The 21,577-nt window shown below is 32.2% G+C and overlaps 2 protein-coding genes across 7 annotated transcripts in view; one reads left to right on the top strand and one right to left on the bottom strand.

Moving 5' to 3' along the window:
- The first annotated feature begins 380 nt into the window (after positions 1 to 380).
- Positions 381 to 15,417, top strand: LOC119604322 (GATA zinc finger domain-containing protein 6). Of its 6 annotated transcripts, XM_037956885.1 has the most exons (6): positions 530 to 540; positions 597 to 621; positions 7,712 to 7,984; positions 12,297 to 12,617; positions 12,675 to 13,738; positions 13,803 to 14,821. In XM_037956885.1, the coding sequence occupies exons 3-6, from the start codon at positions 7,784 to 7,786 to the stop codon at positions 14,458 to 14,460; spliced, it is 2,244 nt and encodes a 747-aa protein (XP_037812813.1). In that variant the 5' UTR covers positions 530 to 540; positions 597 to 621; positions 7,712 to 7,783; the 3' UTR covers positions 14,461 to 14,821. The 6 variants fall into 6 exon arrangements, with proteins under 6 accessions (XP_037812808.1, XP_037812812.1, XP_037812811.1 ...); XM_037956880.1 differs by having other exon boundaries at positions 381 to 621; positions 13,803 to 15,417; XM_037956884.1 differs by lacking the exon at positions 597 to 621 and having other exon boundaries at positions 381 to 540.
- A 2,997-nt stretch (positions 15,418 to 18,414) lies between these two features.
- The window catches only part of LOC119604317 (actin-interacting protein 1), an 8,224-nt gene continuing 5,061 nt past the window's right edge, over positions 18,415 to 21,577 (bottom strand). Inside the window, exons 4-7 of the mRNA XM_037956875.1 lie at positions 20,386 to 20,649; positions 19,721 to 20,319; positions 19,046 to 19,652; positions 18,415 to 18,977 (exon numbers count right to left, since the gene is read on the bottom strand). Coding sequence (XP_037812803.1) covers positions 18,868 to 18,977; positions 19,046 to 19,652; positions 19,721 to 20,319; positions 20,386 to 20,649 — 1,580 coding nt within the window. The 3' untranslated portion in view covers positions 18,415 to 18,867. The remainder of the gene's footprint in view (positions 18,978 to 19,045; positions 19,653 to 19,720; positions 20,320 to 20,385; positions 20,650 to 21,577) is intronic.

Raw genomic sequence — 21,577 nt, 5'->3', positions numbered from 1 at the left:
TAATGATTTTCACTTTAACAACAATCTTCTCATTTCAAATCATTTAGCATTAGATTAAACTCAGAAAAATAAAACGAAAACTAAGAGATAAAATATTGAAATGAAAGTGTGACCATTGAATGTACAAACGACCAAAATGTCTCTTTTTTTAAAAAAAAGAAAGCACAAGCCAAACAACTACTAAAATACTCTACATAATAAAAACAAATAAATGATCAGATTTTGATGTTGTATTAGTTGTTGTTGTTATTTCTTTTATTTTTCTTAAAAAAAAATATTTTTTTTTGAAAAAAAATAAAAAAGGGGCACGAAATGTATTGGACATTTGGGGAAAAAGAAATCTCCAACCTCAGACAAACTAGAAATTTTGGCAAATTAGAAGTGAGCAAACACGATACAAAGGTGGTGGACACGCAGAAAATTTCGAATTAAGCGAGACAAAAAAATAATAGAAAAACAAAAAGACATTTTTTAAAATATAAAAAAGTAAAACGTAACGGATTTTTGAAAATAAAAATAGTAAATGTAACGGTTTTTTAGGTAACGGTTAAAAAGTTTGAATAATAAAGTAATTAAAAACACCTAAAATTTTACAGTAATGAAGAAATAAATAGCAGAAAAGTAATAAATTTAAAAATTCAATTTAAGCAAAATAAATTATGTAAAGGAATATGTTTAAAAAAGTGTTTTCAAAAAGTTAATTATTTTTTAATAAAAATAATCTCAAAGTGTTTTAAAATAAAATATTTATAAATAATAAAAGATTTTAGTAAAAATAAAATAATTAAAAATTAAAAAAAATTTTTTAAAATTATGTAAAATTAAAAAAAATATATAAATTTAAAATATTTTTATAAATCGTGAAAAATTTTTAAATTTTTAACAAATTTTCAAGCGAAATTTGAAAACAAATTTTAGTTTCATTAAAAATGTGATAAAATCATTGAATTCATCGTTTTAGACAAAATCCGACATGCTCAAACATGTTTTAAACATACATATCAAAAATATCAATAATCTTTTAAAAAGAACGTGTTACAGTGTTGTGAACGAGGACATTTCAAACCTAGACCTTTAATATACCTAATCAGATCAAGTTTATTAAATAGTTTAATAATTTGCCACAGAATGCCATAACAGACCCCTTTTATATAGCGAAAGGACCAAAACTAGTCTCCAATAAAACCGCCACTAGTCGATATCCTAGTTTAGTTCTACAACACATTCATTTAAGGAAGTTAATTGCAAGTTTTCTAGAATGGAATTATGTTTTTAAAGGAACACAATTCGACGATCACAACGATCACAAATTATATACATTTGAATGATATTTAAGAAAAACTTGATAAAAGTTCGTAAATAAGTATTAAAATGGAAGTTGTGAAAAAGAACTTAAAAATTTAGTTCAGAATAATATTATAACTCTGACGATCAGTGGTAGTGCCGTCGTTATTAAACGTTTGTTATTTGGAAAAGAGTTTCAAACTGTTCTCTATTTGAGATTTAAATTAAATATTTGTTGGGAAGTCGGCTGAAGATGAAATCTGACGATCAATTACAAACGAACATTATCAAAAGATTGAAATTTTTGTGAAAGAGTTTCGTTTTGAATCATTCTTAATTTAATTGACATTTGGACAACATTATTAATCGTTCGAAATTTGAAAAGAAGTTTTCTAGTTAAGAGTAAATGTTTACTGGAAAATTGACAGAAGATAGAATCAGACGATCACTTACAATCGTCAGATTGATAAACTTTTATAATAAAATATTATTCACACTCTGAGGAACTGTTTAGTTTAGAATCTGATCAAAATTTCTATTACAAAGTTCTTCATAATCTGATCAACTAAAATTTTATTCAGGATCTGATCAACTTTTCTAGTAAAAAGGTTGTTCAGAATTTGATAATATTTCCAGTAAAATGTAAAATTTAGAATCTGATCAACTTTCCAGTATAAAGTAGTTCAGAAACTGATCAACTTTTCTGGTAAAAAGTTCTTCAGAATCTGATCAACTTTTCTAGTAAAAAATTCTTCAGTATTTGATCAACTTTTCTAGTAAAAAGTTCTTCAGAATCTGATCAACTTTTCTAGTAAAAAGTTGTTCTGAATTTGATAATCTTTCTAGTAAAATGTAAAATTCAGAATCTGATCAACTTTTCTAGTTAAAAGTTGTTCACAATCTGATCAACTTTTCTATTAAAATGTTATTCAGAATGTGATAAACTTTCTAGTAAGAAGGTATTCTGAATCTGATCAACTTTTCTAGTAAAAAGTTGTTTAGAATCTGATCAACTTTTCTAGTAAAAAGTTCTTCAGAATCTGATCAACTTTACTAGTAAAAAGTTGTTCAGAATCTGATCAATTTTTCTTTAAAAAGTTGTTCAGAATCTGATCAACTTTTCTAGTAAAAAATTCTTCAGAATCTGATTAACCTCTTCCAGTAAAAAGTTGTTCAGAATCAGATCAAATTTTCTAGTAAAAAGTTGTTCAGAATCTGATCAACTTATCTAGGAAAAAGTTATTCAGAATGTGATAAACTTTCTAGTAAGAAGGTGCTCAGAATCTGATTAACATTTCTAGTAAAAAGTCGTTCAGAATCTGATCAATTTCTATAGTAAAAAGTTGTTCAGAATCTGATCAACTTTTCTAGTAAAAAGTTGTTCAGATTCTGATCAACTTTTCTAGTAAAAAGTTCTTCAGAATCTGATCAACTTTACTAGTAAAAAGTTGTTCAGAATCTGATCAATTTTTCTTTAAAAAGTTGTTCAGAATCTGATCAACTTTTCTAGTAAAAAATTCTTCAGAATCTGATTAACCTCTTCCAGTAAAAAGTTGTTCAGAATCAGATCAAATTTTCTAGTAAAAAGTTGTTCAGAATCTGATCAACTTATCTAGGAAAAAGTTATTCAGAATGTGATAAACTTTCTAGTAAGAAGGTGCTCAGAATCTGATTAACATTTCTAGTAAAAAGTCGTTCAGAATCTGATCAATTTCTATAGTAAAAAGTTGTTCAGAATCTGATCAACTTTTCTAGTAAAAAGTTGTTCTTCCAGTAAAAAGTTGTTCAGAATCAGATCAACTTTTCTAGTAAAAAGTTGTTCAGAATCTGATCAACTTTTTTAGTAAAAAGTTATTCAGAATGTGATAAACTTTCTAGTAAAAAGTTGTTCAGAATCTGATTAACATTTCTAGTAAAAAGTTCTTTAGAATCTGATGAAGTTTTATAGTAAAGAGCAGATTCTATTCAAGTTTTCTAGTTAAAAGTCGTTCAGAATTTGATCGACCTTTTCTAGTAAAACAATGTTCTACATCTGATAAACATTTTTATTGAAAAATTGTTCTGAATCTGATGATTTTTTCCATTGGAAAGTTGTTGTGAATCTGATGAACTTTTCCAGCAAAAACTTGTTCAGATTCCGATCAAATTTTAGAGTAAAAAGTTGTTGGAAAAGTTTTTCAGAATCTGATCGAATTTTGCAATGAAAAGTTGTTTAGAATTTGATCAAGTTTTTTATCAAATCTAATAAACTTTTCTATCAAAAAGTTGTTCAGTTCCTAATCTTCTTTTCTATTGAAAAGTTGTTTTGAATCTTCTCTATGAAAAACTAGTTCAATATTTGATTAAAATTTCCAAAAGGCTTTTTAGAATGAAATTAAAATCTGTTTAGAATATGATCAATTTTTCTATGGATAAACTGTTTGACTCTTCACAAGATCCTTTTCCATAGAGAGGCTTTCTATGAAAAACTGAATTTGCGAGACTTATTCCAATTCTAATATGTATGCTTTGTTTTTTTCCTGCTGGAAAAATTTTTGTTTAAGAAAATTCAGGAATTTTTCCATTAGAAATATTAAAATAATCTATAAAAAATAATAGCTACAAGAGAAATTTTTTGTTTGTCATTAGCACAAAAATAAGTACAATCTTTTTGAAACAAATAAAAAAATCCATAAAGAACTTAATACAACAATACTTAGCTGTCATTGTCCAAAAGCATAAAAAAAGCAAATACTATTTAAAATAAATCTATTTTTGTAAACGACACACAAAAATAAATATGTATAAAAATCTCTTAAAGAAAAAACAAATACTAAATTATTAAGTTGAAAACCTGGAGAATATGACTCAATTTTCGAAAATGAAAAATTAGTGAAACAGACAAGTTGACAACAATTTGAAATAAATTTGAAAATAACAAAGAAAATAAGAACATATTCACACGCTTTATGTGACTGGAACTAGAAAACTACTAAATTTTATTTCGTTTGAGCAAAATTTTTGGGATTTATTTTGTATGTGTAGTAGTAGTTAGTTAAGTGCAGTAAATATTACCTTTGATGGGGGACTTATCTTGTTGTTGTTGTTTTTTTTTCGGTTAATACTTGTCAATGTGATTTTGGCTAATGTGATTATGTATGTATATATTTACGAAATAGCACAAATTTTTAAAAATAAATAAAAATTTACAAAAACTACAAAACAATACTGAATAAAAGAAGAAATAAATAATAAAAAAAAAACCTAGCCAAGCAAACCAGCTAAAACAGCATCCATCTAATGTCACCCATTCAGCCAGCTAAACAACAATTCAAAATAACAAAAAACAACAACGAAACATTTGCAATAAGTGTAGTACCTTTCAGCTGAATCTAGTAGTTTTCAAATAAAATATATTGGAATGAAAAAAATTCCTTTATTCATTAGATGTGATGATGATGATACATTTACATAGATATACTACACATGCAGTTGGGCCATATCCACAAACATACACATCGACATACATACATATGCTAAACATTTGTAAATGCAGTTTGTACATAATGCAAACGTTTGTATGTAAGTCTGTATATAGTGTAGTTTCAGAGGTGTGGCATTTAGGGGGTCAAAACAGGGGAGGGGGGTGTATGAAATTGAGACTAGATATTCCGAAGAAACTTTTTGTAAAGCAAGATATCTCGTAAATCTACTCTTTGTATAGAAAAGTGTGTCGCAATGTAAACTTTTTGCATAGAAAAGGTCCTAGCAAACACATATTTCAAGAGAGGAGGGTCTCGCAAATACATATTTCTAAAGTAAAAGGGTCTCGCAAAGTTACATTTTGCATAGAAAATAGTCTCACAAACATATACTTCTTAGGGAAAAGGTCTCGCAAATGCAGATTTCTAAAGGAAACTGCCTAGTAGGAAACACTTCTTTAAAAAAAGGGTCTCGCAAAGTTACTTGTTGCATAGAAAAGGGTCTCGCAAACACATGTTTCATTAGTTAAGAGTCTTGCAAAGACACAATTCTAAAGACAATTTCACTCTTCTATAGAAAATGGACTCGCATAGACATAATTCTAAAGAAAAATGTATCGCAGGACTCAGTTCTATAAAAATGGGTTACTTTTTACATAGAAAAAGTCTCGCAAACACATATCTATATAGAAAACGGTCTCGCAAATACACATATCTAAAACAAAATGCCTCACAGAATATACTTCTATAAAAAAGGGTCTCGCAAAGTTACTTTTTGCATAGAAAAGAGTAGCTCTACAGAAAAGGTCTTGCAATGACACAATTCTAAAGAAAATTTCTCTTTTCTATAGAAAATGGACCTCCCATAGACAGAGTTCTAAAGAAAAAGTCTTGCAAATACACATTACTTAAGGGAAATGCCTCGCAGCACGCACTTCTATAAAAAGAGTCTCGCAAAGTTACTTTCTACATAGAAAAAGAGTCTTGCAAACAGATAGTTCTATAGAAAAGGTCTTGCAAAGACACAATTCTAAAGAAAATTTCAATTTTATATACAAAATATACTCCCATTGTAGAGTTCTAAAGAAAAAGTCTTGCAAATAAGCATTACTTAAGGGAAAGGACTCACTTCTATAAAAACGGTCTCGCAAATTTACTTTTTACATAGAAAAGAGTCTCGCAAACACATATTTCTACAGAGTAGGACTTGCAATGACATGGATAGACACATTTCTATAAAAAACTGTCTCACCAATTTTAAAGAAAAGAGTCTCACAAAGATACATTTCTAAAGAACAATGCCTTGAAAAGAGAAATTTCCATGGAAAAGGGTCTCGCAAATATTTTCTCAAATATATATTTGATCTCGCAAAGACATATTTTTCAAGAAAAGTGTCTCACAAAGTCATTTGTCTATAGCAAATTGAATCGCAAAGACGTTTTTCTGTAGAAAAGAGTCTGGCGTAGAAACATTTAAAAGAAATAGGTCTCGAAAACACTACTTTCTATAGAGTAGTGTCTCGCAAAGGCATTTTTCTATAGAGCAGTGTCTCGCAGAAACATTTTTCTATAGTAAAGTGTCTCGCAAAGCTATACATATTTGTTAAGAAAAGGGTTTCGCATATAAATTTCTCCAAAGACATTTTTCTATAAAGAAGGTCTCACAAAATAACATTTCAAAGACTTTTTTTCTATATAATAGTATCCCGCAGAGACATTTTCCTATAGAAAAGTGTTTCGCACAAACATTTCTCTATAGAAAAGTGGCTCGTAAAATTATATTTGTAAAGAAAGAGGTCTCGCAAAGACATATTTCTATAAAGATTTCAAAAGAAGATACCCCTTTCTCTCGGAAAGTGTCTCGAAAAAAACTAATTTCTTTAAGAAAAGTTATTTAGATACTTTTAAAATCACTTAATTACCCTTTGTTTTAGTCATTCTCGCAAAAATCACTTTAAATTCCATTCCCTCCCTTTAAACTACGCCTTTTCAAAATAAATTTCAAAAAAATATTGAGGTGTCTCCAAGTATTTTACGACTTATTGTGTAGCCATTAGAAAAAAAAAAAGATTTTTATTTTTCTGAAGGAAAAACAAAAATGCATTCGCTAAATTAAAATTGGCTAATACATACAATTGTTGTTGTTGCTTGAACCGGTAAAAATAGCAGCCCTCGGACAAAAAAAAAAACTGAAAATACATACACATGCATTACAAAATCTAAGTATTTCAACACAAAATAATATAAATCCACAACATATAGAACAGTTTTTGGTGGACAAAGAGATTTAATGTAAAAGATAAGCGAAAGAAAATTTTGAACAAAAAAACAAATTTGACAATTGAAATAAATTGACAAACTTTTTTTAATATATAAAAAAAAACGAAAAACTATTAAAACTAAATTTAAATTAATTAAAGATCAGACCCTAACCAACAAATAACTTTAAGAAAGATTCTTTAATTTTTTATAAATTCCCATAAATTTCTATAAATCATTATCAATAAGTGATATTTAATTTGCAATCATTATATACCACACGACGTATACTTAATAAATGTTTAGCTTATCACTTAAATTACTCATACTCTTACTATCTCGCTCGCTCCCTCTCTCAAAAACAAACACTCTCTATGCAAGAAAATCTTTGTAAAACAAAAATAAAACAAAATCAAATTTTGGCCAAGAACCTACAAAACAAAACAAATAAACAGTTAATATAAACAAAAGAGAGAAAATGGCTTTCTCTCTCTCTTTTAAATAATATCTTTTAAAACACACTCATTTAACACATAATAACAAAACAAATAAACAGGCATTTTATTGATGTCATTGATGATTTATCTTTAAAATGTTTATGTTGTTGCTGTTGTTATTATGTTTGTTAGTGCGTGAGTTTGTTTTTTTAAGTTTGCGCGCCAATTTGAAAACTTAATAATATTCTTTGTAAATTTTAAATTTTATAGTAAATTTTATGACTTAAATCTTTATAAATTCTAAAATTAATGTTAAAAAAAAAACAATATTAAAACTAAATTATGGAACATAATAATGCAACAACAACTTCAACAACGAATTTGCGCCAACAGCAGCAGCAACAACAACAACAATCGTCTAGAGAACAACAATTAACACAAAAATTACAAGAGCAACAGCTTCATCACCAGCAACAACAACAAACAAATAATAACAACAATGAAAATCAACAACAATTTTGCTTAAGATGGCATAATCATCAGGTAAGTAATATATTTTTCTATGAAATTAAATGACAAATTTTATTAAAAATAGAAATTTTCCAAAGAAATTTTATGAATTGTTAAATAATGTAATGCAATAAAAGAAAAAACCTAAGCACACAAAACCATAATCTTTAGTTTAATGGAAAAATTCAAAGATTTCTTTAGGAAATTTAAAAATAATTGGACACTGATGGCAACATATCAATTTATACATACAGTATGAAATAACCTAAGCATACAGTTTCTTATAAAGAACTAATGTTATATGAATGTATATGTCAACACCGTAGAACAACAAAGATCTTCTATGGTGCCAAACTGTCTGTTTGACTACAATAGTTCAATGAAAGATAACAAAGAATATCACTCACTAATGGTGAATGCCTTTGTTGAAAACAAGTTTAGCTAGACTATAGACCGGGCTATAGACTATAGACTAGACTATAGACTGGACCATAGACTAGACTATAGACTGGGCCATAGACTAGACTATAGACTGGGCTATAGACTAGACTATAGATTAGACTATAGACTAGACTATAGACTAGATTATAGACTAGATTATAGACTAGACTATAGACTAGACTATAGACTAGACTATTGACCAGACTATAGACCAGACTATAGACTAGACTAGACTATGAACTAGACTATAGATTAGACTATAAACTGGATTATAGACTCGACTATAGACTACACTATAGTCTAGACTACAGACTAGACTATAGACTAGACTGTAGACTAGACTGTAGACTAGACTGTAGACTAGACTGGAGACTAGACTATAGACTAGACTATAGATTAGACTATAGACTAGACTAGACTATAGACTAGACTATAGACTAGACTATAGACTAGACTATAGACTAGACTGTAGACTAGACTATAGACTAGACTATAGACTAGACTATAGACTAGACTATAGACTAGACTATAGACTAGACTATAGACTAGACTATAGACTAGACTATAGACTAGACTATAGACTAGACTATAGACTAGACTATAGACTAGACTATAGACTAGACTATAGACTAGACTATAGACTAGACTATAGACTAGACCATAGACTAGACTATAGACTAGACTATAGACTAGACTATAGACTAGACTATAGACTAGACTATAGACTAGACTATAGACTAGACTATAGACTAGACTATAGACTAGACTATAGACTAGACTATATACTAGACTATAGACTAGACTATAGACTAGACTATAGACTAGACTATAGACTAGACTATAGATTAGACTATAGACTAGACTACAGACTAGACTATAGACTAGACTATAGACTAGACTATAGACTAGACTATAGACTAGACTATAGACTAGACTATAGACTAGACTATAGACTAGACTATAGACTAGACTATAGACTAGACTATAGACTAGACTATAGACTAGACTATAGACTAGACTATAGGCTAGACTATAGACTAGACTATAGACTAGTCTATAGATTAGTCTATAGACTAGACTATAGACTAGACTATAGACTAGACTATAGACTAGACTATAGACTAGACTATAGACTAGACTATAGACTAGACTATAGACTAGACTAGACTAGATTATAGACTATAGACTATACTATAGACTAGGCTATACACTAGATTATATACGAGACTATAGACTAGACTACAGACTAGAATATAGACTATAGGCTTGACTACAGACTAGACTATAGACTAGACTAGGGACTAGACTACAGACTAGGCTACAGACTTGACTATAGACTAGACTATAGACTATAGGCTAGACTACAGACTAGACTATAGACTAGCCTAGGGACTAGACTACAGACTTGACTATAGACTAGACTATAGACTAGACTATAGACTAGACTATAGACTAGACTATAGACTAGACTCTAGACTAGACTATAGACTAGACTATAGACTAGACTATAGACTAGACTATAGGCTAGACTATAGACTAGAGTATAGACTAGACTAGACTATAGACTAGACTATAGACTAGACTATAGACTAGACTATAGACTAGACTATAGACTAGACTATAGACTAGACTAGACTAGACTATAGACTAGACTATAGACTAGACTATAGACTAGACTATAGACTAGACTATAGACTAGACTATAGACTAGACTATAGACTAGACTATAGACTAAACTATAGACTAGACTATAGACTAGACTATAGACTAGACTGTAGACTAGACTATAGACTAGACTATAGACTAGACTATAGACTAGACTATAGACTAGACTATAGACTAGACTATAGACTAGACTATAGACTAGACTATAGACTAGACTATAGACTAGACTATAGACTAGACTTTAGACTAGATAGCCTAGACTATAGACTAGATACTTACTAGACTATAGACTAGATACTTACTAGACTATAGACTAGATACTTACTAGACTATAGACTAGACTATGGAGTAGACTATAGTCTAGACTCTGAACTAGACTATAGATTAGACTAGAAAATAGAAAAATTTCTCCAAATATCATTTAAAAACAGTTTTCTATATAAAAATGTCATGTTAAGACTGTTTCCTATAAGAAAAGTGAAAATATCAAAAAAAAATTTAAATTTTCCTTAAAAATTATGTTTTTTTCTTTAATAATTTTGGAAAAGTTTTCCATTAATTTTCATTTTACATTTTTTTAATAACCCATAAATTTCGCTCATAAAACGTGGATTTTTTTCTTTTTCCATTCAATTTATTTATAAAAAAAAACACACATACATACATTTGTATATGTTGGTATATTTAAAAAGAAAAAAGTTGTCAAATGACTGGACATTTTGCGCTTACTAAAAATGTTCAAAATGTCATTTGCTATAAAAGAAAAATAAATAAATATCCAAAAAAATACTATTTTTATACACAAGAAGAAAAAAAATAATTTGTTTTAGTTTTTTTTTGCTAGTGGTGTCCATAAGCAATGGATTTTTACTAGGAAATTTTTGCGCTTATGGGACAAAATTTTTATTTTTAAATTAAAAAAAAAAATACATCGAATTTGGATGAGCTTCAATGTGCAAATAGCTAAAGATTGTGTCTGTTTGTTGGTGTATTCGACAATCCAAAATTTTGTCTGTAAAAATAAAATTAACAAAACTGTTGAAGCGCAGGAAAGCCAGAAAGAAACAAAATACAAATAAAAAATTTGTGCAAGCAATTTGCCAAAAAACAAACAAACAAACAAACACTATCCAAAATATAATTTAAAATGAAAAATCATATTCAAATGCAAAAAAACTTGTGAAAACTACTTTGGCTGTTGCAATATTTTGAAATGTGTGTAAGAAAATATTTGGACAGTTTTAATGAAATGAGATTTATTAATATTTGGAAACACTCGCAACAAATATTAGACACAACATATTTTCTGTTTTAATTACATTTAGATTTTTTAGAAAAATAAGAAAAAAACATCTTAAATTGACAGCAGGCAAAAGAAATAAAGGGACTAAAAATTGTCGGTGTTTGTTTTAAAATTTAATAAGAATTCTACATACGACTGTGCCGAATCTTGTATACCCTTCTTAATAGTTTCTTATATTTTTTATCATACATAATCTTCCATCCCTGACTTTAACGTTAACTTTGGCAATAACAAAGCAATAACAACATACAGCTTTTATACACAAGCCAAACTAAATGCAACAACAACATATAACATACGTACATATGTTTCTGCGTGTTGTTGTTGTTTTCATTGTGTTTACATGGAAAAATTTCACTATATTTTTATGAGTAGTTTCGGAATTTTGCTCATATCTTTGTTATTTATGGACCGATTTTGCTGATTTTGAATAGGAATCATCGCAAAAGCATATCTGATAGAATTTTAAAGGATTTGGATCTCGAAGATATCTGTTGTCTTCGAAAAATTGTTTTCAACAAAACAAAAAGACATACGGACGGATGGACAGACAGACGGACATCGCTAAATCGACTATCTATAAAGATATAGAATATTACATTGTGAAAATTACATCTTAAAAGCATGCCTGATAAAAATGTAAAATACTTGGTTCCCGGAGATATAAGGGGTCTTCAGAAAATTCATTTCAACAAACATGTAGATAGACGGCCTGACAGACAGACGAACATCGTTAAAACCACTATCTATAAGAATTCAGAATATTATATTATTAAAATTACAAACGCAATGACAAACTTATATACTTATACCCCTGTAGGGTATACGAATTATTACTAAAATAAAGTGTTGAAAGAGATTTAAATTTATTTTAAAACAAAATTTGCCTAAATTCTTAAAAATGTCTTTCTTTTTCTTGTTTTTTCTAAATTACAGACCAGTTTATTAAGTACACTGCCCGTATTACTTGATCAAAGTCATTTAACAGATGTCACTATATCAGCCGAAGGACGCACTTTACGTGCCCATCGTGTGGTTTTAAGTGCTTGCAGTTCTTTCTTTTTGGAAATTTTTCGCACTCTAGAATCGACTCATCATCCGGTTATTATAATACCCGGGGCCTCTTTTAATGCCATTGTATCGTTGCTAACGTTTATGTATTCGGGTGAGGTGAATGTGTATGAGGAACAGATACCTATGCTTTTGAGTTTGGCCGAGACTTTAGGCATTAAGGGTTTGGCAGATGTGCATAATAATGTGAGTTGTTATTTTGAATAGAATTTAAAACTTTATTTACAATTTATGTTACTTTAGTTACAGAAACCTTGTAAAACCCCGGCAGACAAAGAACCTTTACATAGTCCTAAGGAGGAATTGCTGAAATCACCCACGCCCCCTTCTCCACCGCCTACTGCAGCCTCCTCAACTGTTAACTTTACTTTGCCTACCACACCCGCCTCTTCAGCCAATTTAAATAACTCGTTGCCGGCAGCCAATTTTAATCCTCTTTTATCTACAAAATTTCCCTCTCCCTTGGAAAATTTCTTTTTGAAATCTTTACAATTCTATCCCAATCTAATGCACCAGCCTTTGAACTTCTCCCAAACTGCCTTAAATAAGACTTCGGACCTATTGGCCAAATATCAACAACAATGTAATCTTTATCAAGCCAATATGGCTATTACTCCCAAAGACTTATTGCCCTCCCTCATGCACTCGGAGGAAGATTTACAAATGGCCAAAAGATTTTGTTCGGGTTTGGATAAGAAAACTGCTCTCAGCTCCCAACAATTGCAGCAAAATCAGCTTTCTCTACAGCAGCAAAAAGACATCAAACGTATCGACAAAATAGTGAAAAATTTGCGTGTTTCAAGTAACGCCGCCAGTGGTAGTGCGAGCTCTAGCAGTAAACTTGAAAAGGGGGCATCTGATAATTTAAGCAACTCCCCCTTATCAACACATTTACATGCACAACTTTCGCCCTTAAGCATTAAAACTTCTATGGATAACTACAGCTCCACTCCCTCTCCCTTAATCAACAGCAAATCTTCACTCTTCTCGAACACTAGCAACACCGACACCTCTAGTCCTTTGCACTCACAATTACCCTATAATATCTCGCCCGAGGATCAATTGAAACTACAGCAACATTTAGATAAATATGCTCAATCTTGTGCTCGCACCATGGAAGTGGCCAATGAAAGTTTAAAAAATGAGGCGGCCAGATTAATGTCTAATGAAAAACTTAGCTCCTCCCAGAGTCCACAAACTAAGCCTCCTTCCAACTCAAAATTATATGCCACTTGTTTTATTTGTCACAAACAATTGAGCAATCAATATAATTTAAGAGTGCATTTGGAAACGCATCAAAATGTGAGGTTAGTTTGTATAGCATTCAAAACAATTTAAACAAATTAATAATTTCCATAATTTTCTTTAAAGATATGCCTGTAATGTTTGTTCTCATGTCTCGCGCAGTAAGGATGCTTTGCGTAAACATGTTTCCTACAGACACCCGGGGGCTCCCTCGCCCTGTGAAACTGAGGCCAGAAGGAAAAGGGCCAATAAGGTTTTAGCCTCCCAGTTAAATGCTGCTGCAATGGCTCATACCTCACCCTCCTCGGGGGAGGTAACACCCACCTCACCCAATACTTTAACACATTTTCCCACAGCCTCTACCACCAGCAGCAGCTCTACAACAAATGATTTGAATTGCAATGAAAGTTCCGCTTTAACAGCCGCCCAATTAAGTTCAGCCTATCAAATGTTTATGCCCAATCAATTTCATTTAGCGGCTGCGGCAGCTCAACAACAACAGCATCAACAACAAACAAACGAACAACAATCACCAAACTGTTCAGTGGCTTCTTTACCTCCGAAAGATTTTAGCCATAATTTAAGCTCTGCAACCTCCTCCTCCACCACTTCCACATTTTTAAATAACACACCATGTAGTCCTTCACACGAAAACACGAAATCATCCCCCGTACCCACCAATAATTCTACAACCTCTCCTCACAATCCTAACGATCTTTCTAATCCGACGAATACTAATAATGTAGAAGCGAGCTTAAGTCCTAATTTGAATACTTCTAATTAAGGACTTTTTAGAAGATAATTAATGTTTTCTTTGGGAAAACAAATTAGCTAAATACCACCGCTATGTTACTTTACTTTAAAAAAAAAAAACCTTCCCAATGTCTAGTCCCAACTGTGATATATTTGAAAAAAGTCATCATTTTGTTAAAAACTTTTAAACTTTCCCAAAAAAGGACTATTGTGTGAAGAAAATAAAGATTTTGAAACTTTTTCTTTAGATTAAAGGCTAGTCTACGGTTTAGTCTATAAAATAGTCTATAGTCTTTTCTATAGTCTAGTCGATAGTTTAGTCTATAGAATAGTCTATAATCTAGTGTTTAGTCTAGTGTATAGTCTATAGTCCAGTCTATAGTCTAGCCTTTGTCTAGTCTATAGTCTATTCTATAGCCTAGTCTTTAGTCTATGCTATAGTCTAGTCTATAGTCCAGTCTATAGTATAGTCTATAGTCCAGTCTATAAATTAGTCTTCAGTCTAGTCTATAGTGTAGTCTATACTCCTGTCTATAGTCCAGTCTAAAATCTTGTCTATAGTCCAGTCTATATTGTAGTCTATAGTCTAATCTATAGTCCAGTTTATAGTCTAGTCTATAGTCTACTCTATAGTCTATATTTATCTAGTTTCTTCTCTTCTCTTTAGTTTTTTCACAAAGTTTACGCTTTATCTCTTTCAACACAATAGTTCTTCTCAAATTTTGTCTTATTATGTTATTTAATAATTCCTTTCTTATTATTTAATATTTAAAATATTGGAGGCTTATCTTAGTTTTAAATTACTAGTTGATTTATGTTTCTTTACAAAAGATTTTTTGTTAATTATTGACTCCTATGGCGTATAAATGGATAATAGACTTATTCATGTTTCCCCTAAGCAAAAAACTAAAAATATCACGAATATTCCATGAAATTTTCAATGGTTTACATAATTCCATATTTCGATTTTTGTTTCACTCGAATATTCCGCAAAAGTCAATTTTGTTTCTAAAGAGCAGATTGATAATAGTGTTTTTCTTCAACTCGGGCCAAAATTTCCGAGTATCACGAATATTCCGTGAACTCTTCATCTAATTGCTGATGTTATTTCTTAAAATCTGAAAATTGCTTGCAAAATTTCTTCGCAAGAATACACAATTCTTTTATCGTTAAAGCGAACAAAATATGCTAGTATCACGAATATTCCTAGAACATTTTAATGATTTAAATAATTTTATCCTAAAATTTCTCTGCAGTTTCAAGATAAAACTTTGGAGAATGTATAAAGGAGAAAAGCAATGCTAATTCAATTAAAATTTTATTCGCCATGGGAGATGTTTATTTCTAGCCTTTAGTTGATTTTAAAGTTTATAAAAATGCAACATAAAATGTAACCATTCACTCAATCACATACACATTGTACACGTTTTCTACACTCTTTAGTTTAGTTTTTAAGTTAAGACAAAAACAAATTTTATACACTACATACACACATATACACCACTATGCACACAAAAGACAAATTTATACTATGTTTTCTTTTAAATTAAATTAAAAAAAAATAATATTGAAAATAAAAACAAAATTGTTTGGAACAAAAAAATGAAATAGTGTTGAACATTTTTAAGGCGGAACAGTTTTCCGAAATGATTGAATTGTAAGGAAAATGTTTAAAGCATTTTCTTGAGATTTAAGAAAAGGTAACTCATCAGGTGACAGATACGATGATACTCGCCCCTATTCTGAATTCAATCCGAATTGGAATTTTATTCAACAGTTCGGTTCGATGGTCCTTTACTAGTTGTTGCTAATGCGGAAACGTAATCAAAATGCGGAACAGAGGGGACTATTGAATACATACGTAAGTAAGAGTAAGTAAGTAGTAAGTAAGTAAGTAAGTAAGTAAGTTAAGTATTAGTAAAGTAAGTAAGTAAGGAATAAGTAAAGTAATATTAAGTAAGTAAGTAAGTTAAGTAAGTAAGTTAAGTAAAGTACGTACGTAATTAAGTCCGTCCGTCCGTCCGTTCGTCCGTCCGTCCGTCCGTCCGTCGTCCGTCAGTCCGTCCGTACCGTCAGTCCGTCCGTACGTCCGTCCGTCCGTTCCGTTCCGTCCGTCCGTCCGTCCGTCCGTCCGTCCGTCCGTCCGTCGCGTCCGTCCTCGTCCGTCCGTCCGTCCTCCGTCCGTCCGTCCTTCCGTCCGTCCGTCCCGTCCGTCCGTCCGTCCGTCCGTCGTCCGTCCGTCCGTCCGTCCGTCCGTCCGTCCGTCCGTCCGTCCGTCCGTCCTCGTCCGTACGTCAGTCCGTCCGTCCGTCCGGTCCGTCCGTCCGTCCGTCCGTCGTCGTCCGTCCCTCCGTGTCGTCGGCCGTCCGTCAGTCCGTCCGTCCGTCCGTCCGTCCGTCCGTCCGTCCGTCCGTCCGTCCGTCCGTCCGTCGTCCGTCCGTCCGCCGTCCGTCCGGCCGTCCGTCCGTCAGTCCGTCCGTCCGTCCGTCCGTCGTCCGTCCGTCCGTCCGTCCGTCCGTCCGTCCGTCCGTCCGTCCGTCGTCCGTCGTCCGTCCGTCCGTCCGTCCGTCCGTCGTCCGTCCGTCCGTCCTCCGTCCCGTCCGTCCGTCCGTCAGTCCGTCAGTACGTCCGTACGTCCGTCCGTCGTCCGTCCGTCCGTCCGTCGTCCGTCCGTCCGTCCGTCCGTCCGCCGTCCGTCCGTCCGTCCGTCCGTCCGTCCGTCCGTCCGTCCGTGCCGTCCGTCCGTCCGTCCGTCCGTCCGTCCGTCCGTCCGTCAGTCCGTCCGTCGTCCGTCCGTCCGTCCTCCGTCCGTCCGTCGTCAGTACGTCACGTCCGTCCGTCCGTCAGTCCTTCGTCCTTCCGTCCTTCCGTCCGTCCGTCCGTCCGTCGTCCGTCGTCTGTAAGGTAGTACGTCAGTAACGTAAGGAATAGTCGTGCCTATAGTCCAGTCTACTATATAGTCGAGCCAAAATTTCTGTATATGATCTGGTCGGTAGTCTAGTATATAGCCTAGCCTGTTGTCCAGTCCATATTTTACTATATAGTATAGCCTATAGTCATGTCTATAGTCTAGTCTATAGCCTAGTCTATAGCCTAGTCTACAGTCTAGCCTAAGGATTTTCATACAGTCTAGCCTAAGGACTTTCATAGAAATATATTACATAACGTCTAGTCTACACTCTGGAATAAAGTTTCGTATATACTCCAAACTACAATATACTCTGTAGTTACAGTCTACAATCTTGTATTGCCTTCAATCTTGTCTATAGTCTAGTCTATATTATAGATTTTAGTCTTGTCTATATTCAAGCATTTAGTGTAGTCTACACCCTAATATATAGTATATTTTTTAGTCTTAATATATAGCCTTCTCTAAAGCCTAGTGAGTAAATAAGAAGTAATATATATTCCTAGGAATATTCATAGGACTAACTATTAAGTTGTTAATCAAATATTAAGAAAAAATGTAGCTTTATCAAGCCAATTTCGCCATGATACTAAGGACTTATTGTTCTTACTAATGCTCCCAAAAGATATCAAATTAATGACATATATAATATGTAGTAGATAGAATTCAGCCATTCAATATTTAAGGATATTGTATCGTTTAACAAAAAACTAGCTCTTACGTAAGAGTTGTATTTAAATTTTTGGTATTATAATAAGATTACCCAAAAAATGTCATACATACCTGTGAAACTTGCTTATTTTGTTAGTAGATGAAAATGTGAAATTAAAAATGAATTTTTGAACTGCTTTGAAATGATTGAGATGAGATTTCTATAGTTTAAAGAGTCTTGAATTAGTTTAAAGTCTTGAGTCTTGAATAAATCTTGTTTAAATAAGTAACTTGATTGAAGAATAACTTGTTTATCTATAAAACACAAAGAAAAATTAAAAAAAGTCCTTAAAAAATATACTTAAATATTACCTTTTAACTTAATATATGTTTTCTTGATTTAAATGGATCACTTTGTAAAAAAAATTATTGCAAAATATGTTTTTTTTTATTTTGTTTTTTTGATATAAAATTTACGCTTCCAAAAACGTAGTTAGAATTAGAATAGAAAAAAGAGTGTATTTGTTTTGGTTTTTAAAGCAAATTGAAAGAAATCTACAATTAAAAAGAAACATAAAATAATTACAAAACAGAATAAATTGAAAATATAAGAAAATAAATTAAAAAAAAAAATACGAACTTTTCTTTTGAATACTTGGTAAACTTATAAACAAATGCAAACGTAAAACAGGGCAGGAGTGGAAGTAGTTGTAATGATAACAGGGCAAAATTGAGAATATAAAGTTACAAATAAAATGCATTAGATGAAAACTTTCGAGGAAAGCCAAGAAAAATGAGTAGTAGTAGTAGTAGTTAATAATTTGTGTGTTTGTTTTAAAGATACAATTAATTGAGCATAAAGAAACACATTTATTTCAATTAAATGGTTTCAACATGCCAGACTTTGGTATTACAATCTTGACCGGTAGAGATCACAGTGTTATTGTCCAACCATACTAAACGAGTAATTTGAGATTGAGGATGAGCGTCTAAGGGAAAAAGAAAAGGAAAAAAATTACAATTTTGTGGGAGATATTAAGAAAAGTGAAAAACTTACTTTTAATGATGGTATGTTTGCTAGGATTAGACACCGACCAGATGATAATAGTGGTATCCAAAGAACCACTAGCCACTAAAAGAGAATTAGGTGACCAGGCCACTGTATTAACTTTAGCATTATGGAAGCCCCATTCTTTATTATGAGCTGGTTTATATTCCTCCACTGAATACAATACAACTTTACGGTGAGCATCACAAGCCACCAAATACTTATTGTCGGGTGAGTAGGTGCAGTCGGTAACAGCACCCAAATGTTCCAATTCGCATTTCAACTCCAAGCTAGTACCCTTTAAAGAGTAAACACGTAATTTTTGATCATCACCGCCTACAGCAATTTCCAGGGTTTCAGGATTGGCAGTAATACTGCTGGCTTCGTATTTAATGGGTAAAGAGAAGACTTTCTTTTGATCTTGGACCAAAGTGATTTCCTTGACACAGGCCAAGGCAATAATGTTTTCGTTGCGTAATATAGCCAAACCACGGGGTTGGCAATTTAGTTTGACTACATAGTCGGTGAAAGCATTGGATTCAATGCTAAATTGACGTAAACTATCATCAATGCCGCAGGTGTAGACAAAATCACCCCAAGCAGCAATGCCGTTCATCTGGTTTAAAGGAAGTTACAACAATTAATTGACAAGTTCCCTTTGATTTTTAAGAAATCTTAACTTACTTGATTACCATGTCCAGCACCCTGTACACGATCATTAACACCACTTCCTGAATTCCAGCTAGTAACAACACCATCATGACTACCAGTATAAATAGTGCTACGATCATCACTTAAACCCAAAACAGTAATAGGTTTATTATGACCTTTAATAACACGCAAAGGTTTGGTAGGATCATTAACATCCAAGTAGCTAATGTTACCGGACAAGGAAACAGTTAATAAATGCTCTCCTTGCCACAAACAAGACACCTGTTGATCATCTACGGTGGTGCCCATAACAAATTCTGAGATCAATTCTCTAGTCTCAACATTCCACAAACGGCAAGTCTTATCACCGGAACAGGTTAACAATTGGGTACCATCGGGTTTCCATGCCACAGCATAGACACCGCCCTTATGAGCAGGACTGCCAAATTCACCTATCAATTCCGAAGTGGCTCCGTCATACATAAAAACTTTGCCATCAAAACCAGCAGAGGCAAAGTATTTGCCATCGGGCGAATAGCGTACGGCTTGCACGAAACGTGAGTGTTCCTGTTTGGTCATTTTGAACTTGAAGGGTGGACCCTCGAAAATGCCAATGGTGTTGTCTTCACTGCCTGTTATAAAAATAAATAAATTTTGAATAATTTTCGATTTCCTTGGGAGAAAAAGATAAATCTTACCTGTTACTATACGGAAAGGTCTAGCGGGTCTAAAATCACATGAATTAATGGGTTTAGATTGTCCACTGATTTCACCTACTGAGGTGCCGGTTTCAGTCATGAAAACATGACCAAAACGTTCACGTCCTTCGCCTACTACAACAATACGTTGATTGTCGGGAGACCAGGCAATATCCTTAATGGGTCCACCAATAGGTTGAAATTCATTTTTCAATATATGCTCCTTGTTAACGGTATCCCAAATACGAATTTTACCCGATTGATCTAAAATTAAAAATAGCAAGATATCAGCATTATAAAGCAATTTTGGAAAAATTTTAAATAATTTTTAGAAAATTACTTTAACGTTTTAAGGGCTATCGCTAAAGATACTAAATCCTGTCTCTTTATTCCTTAATATTTGCTGAGTTTTGTCAGAAAGTTATACAACTTAATAGTGGCCAATTTAACACCATTTCCTTGAGGAATTTTAATAATTTAACGACATTGTAAAAACATTTTTTTAAAAGCTATTGATATCTAGCGAATTCAAGACCTATGATCTACCAAAAAGGTATTGTATATCTATTTCAAATCTCAGAACAATTTTCAATTCAGAATGCTTTCACTCTATGATTTTCTAAAATTCTAAACGTATTTACACATGTCTACTTCTTTATTTTTTAAATTTTCTTATTTCCACTTGCATTTCTTGTTTGTATTGGAGAAAAGTTTTTCTCATATATAATAACAAAATATTCATAGAATAAAGAAAAACATTCTAAAATTTCTATCACATAAAAACCACTCAAACTGTCTCTATACCTGATAATGTATACTAACTACATGCCCACTTTCTTTACACATCGTTGGTCATATACATAATTATAAGCTGACTAGATGCAATAACACATTAAAACAAAAAGCATTATAATACTTTTAATATTTAATATATTAAATGCGGAAATAAAATAAAACACTATTAAAGATTTAGTCACTCTTTCACAAAACAGAGCTTGACTTCATTCATACCAATGGGAGATGCAGAGAGGGAATGAGTCATTCCTCATTTTTCTTAGTTGCTGCTAAGAAAACAAAAAACTCTATAAGCTTTACAAATGAGGTTAAAATAACAGTTAATTTGGTGTTTTTAGAAAATCAACTAATTTCTGTAGTGAATTTGTTTTGGTTAATAACTAGAAAAAGGGGGGAA

The sequence above is a fragment of the Lucilia sericata genome, unplaced genomic scaffold, assembly GCF_015586225.1.
Source record: "Lucilia sericata isolate MDLA Ls3-8-SP2 unplaced genomic scaffold, ASM1558622v1 Contig000382F_arrow, whole genome shotgun sequence".
In the NCBI taxonomy this organism is placed as follows: Eukaryota; Metazoa; Arthropoda; class Insecta; order Diptera; family Calliphoridae; genus Lucilia; species Lucilia sericata.
This window is presented reverse-complemented; position numbering and strand designations above follow the sequence as displayed.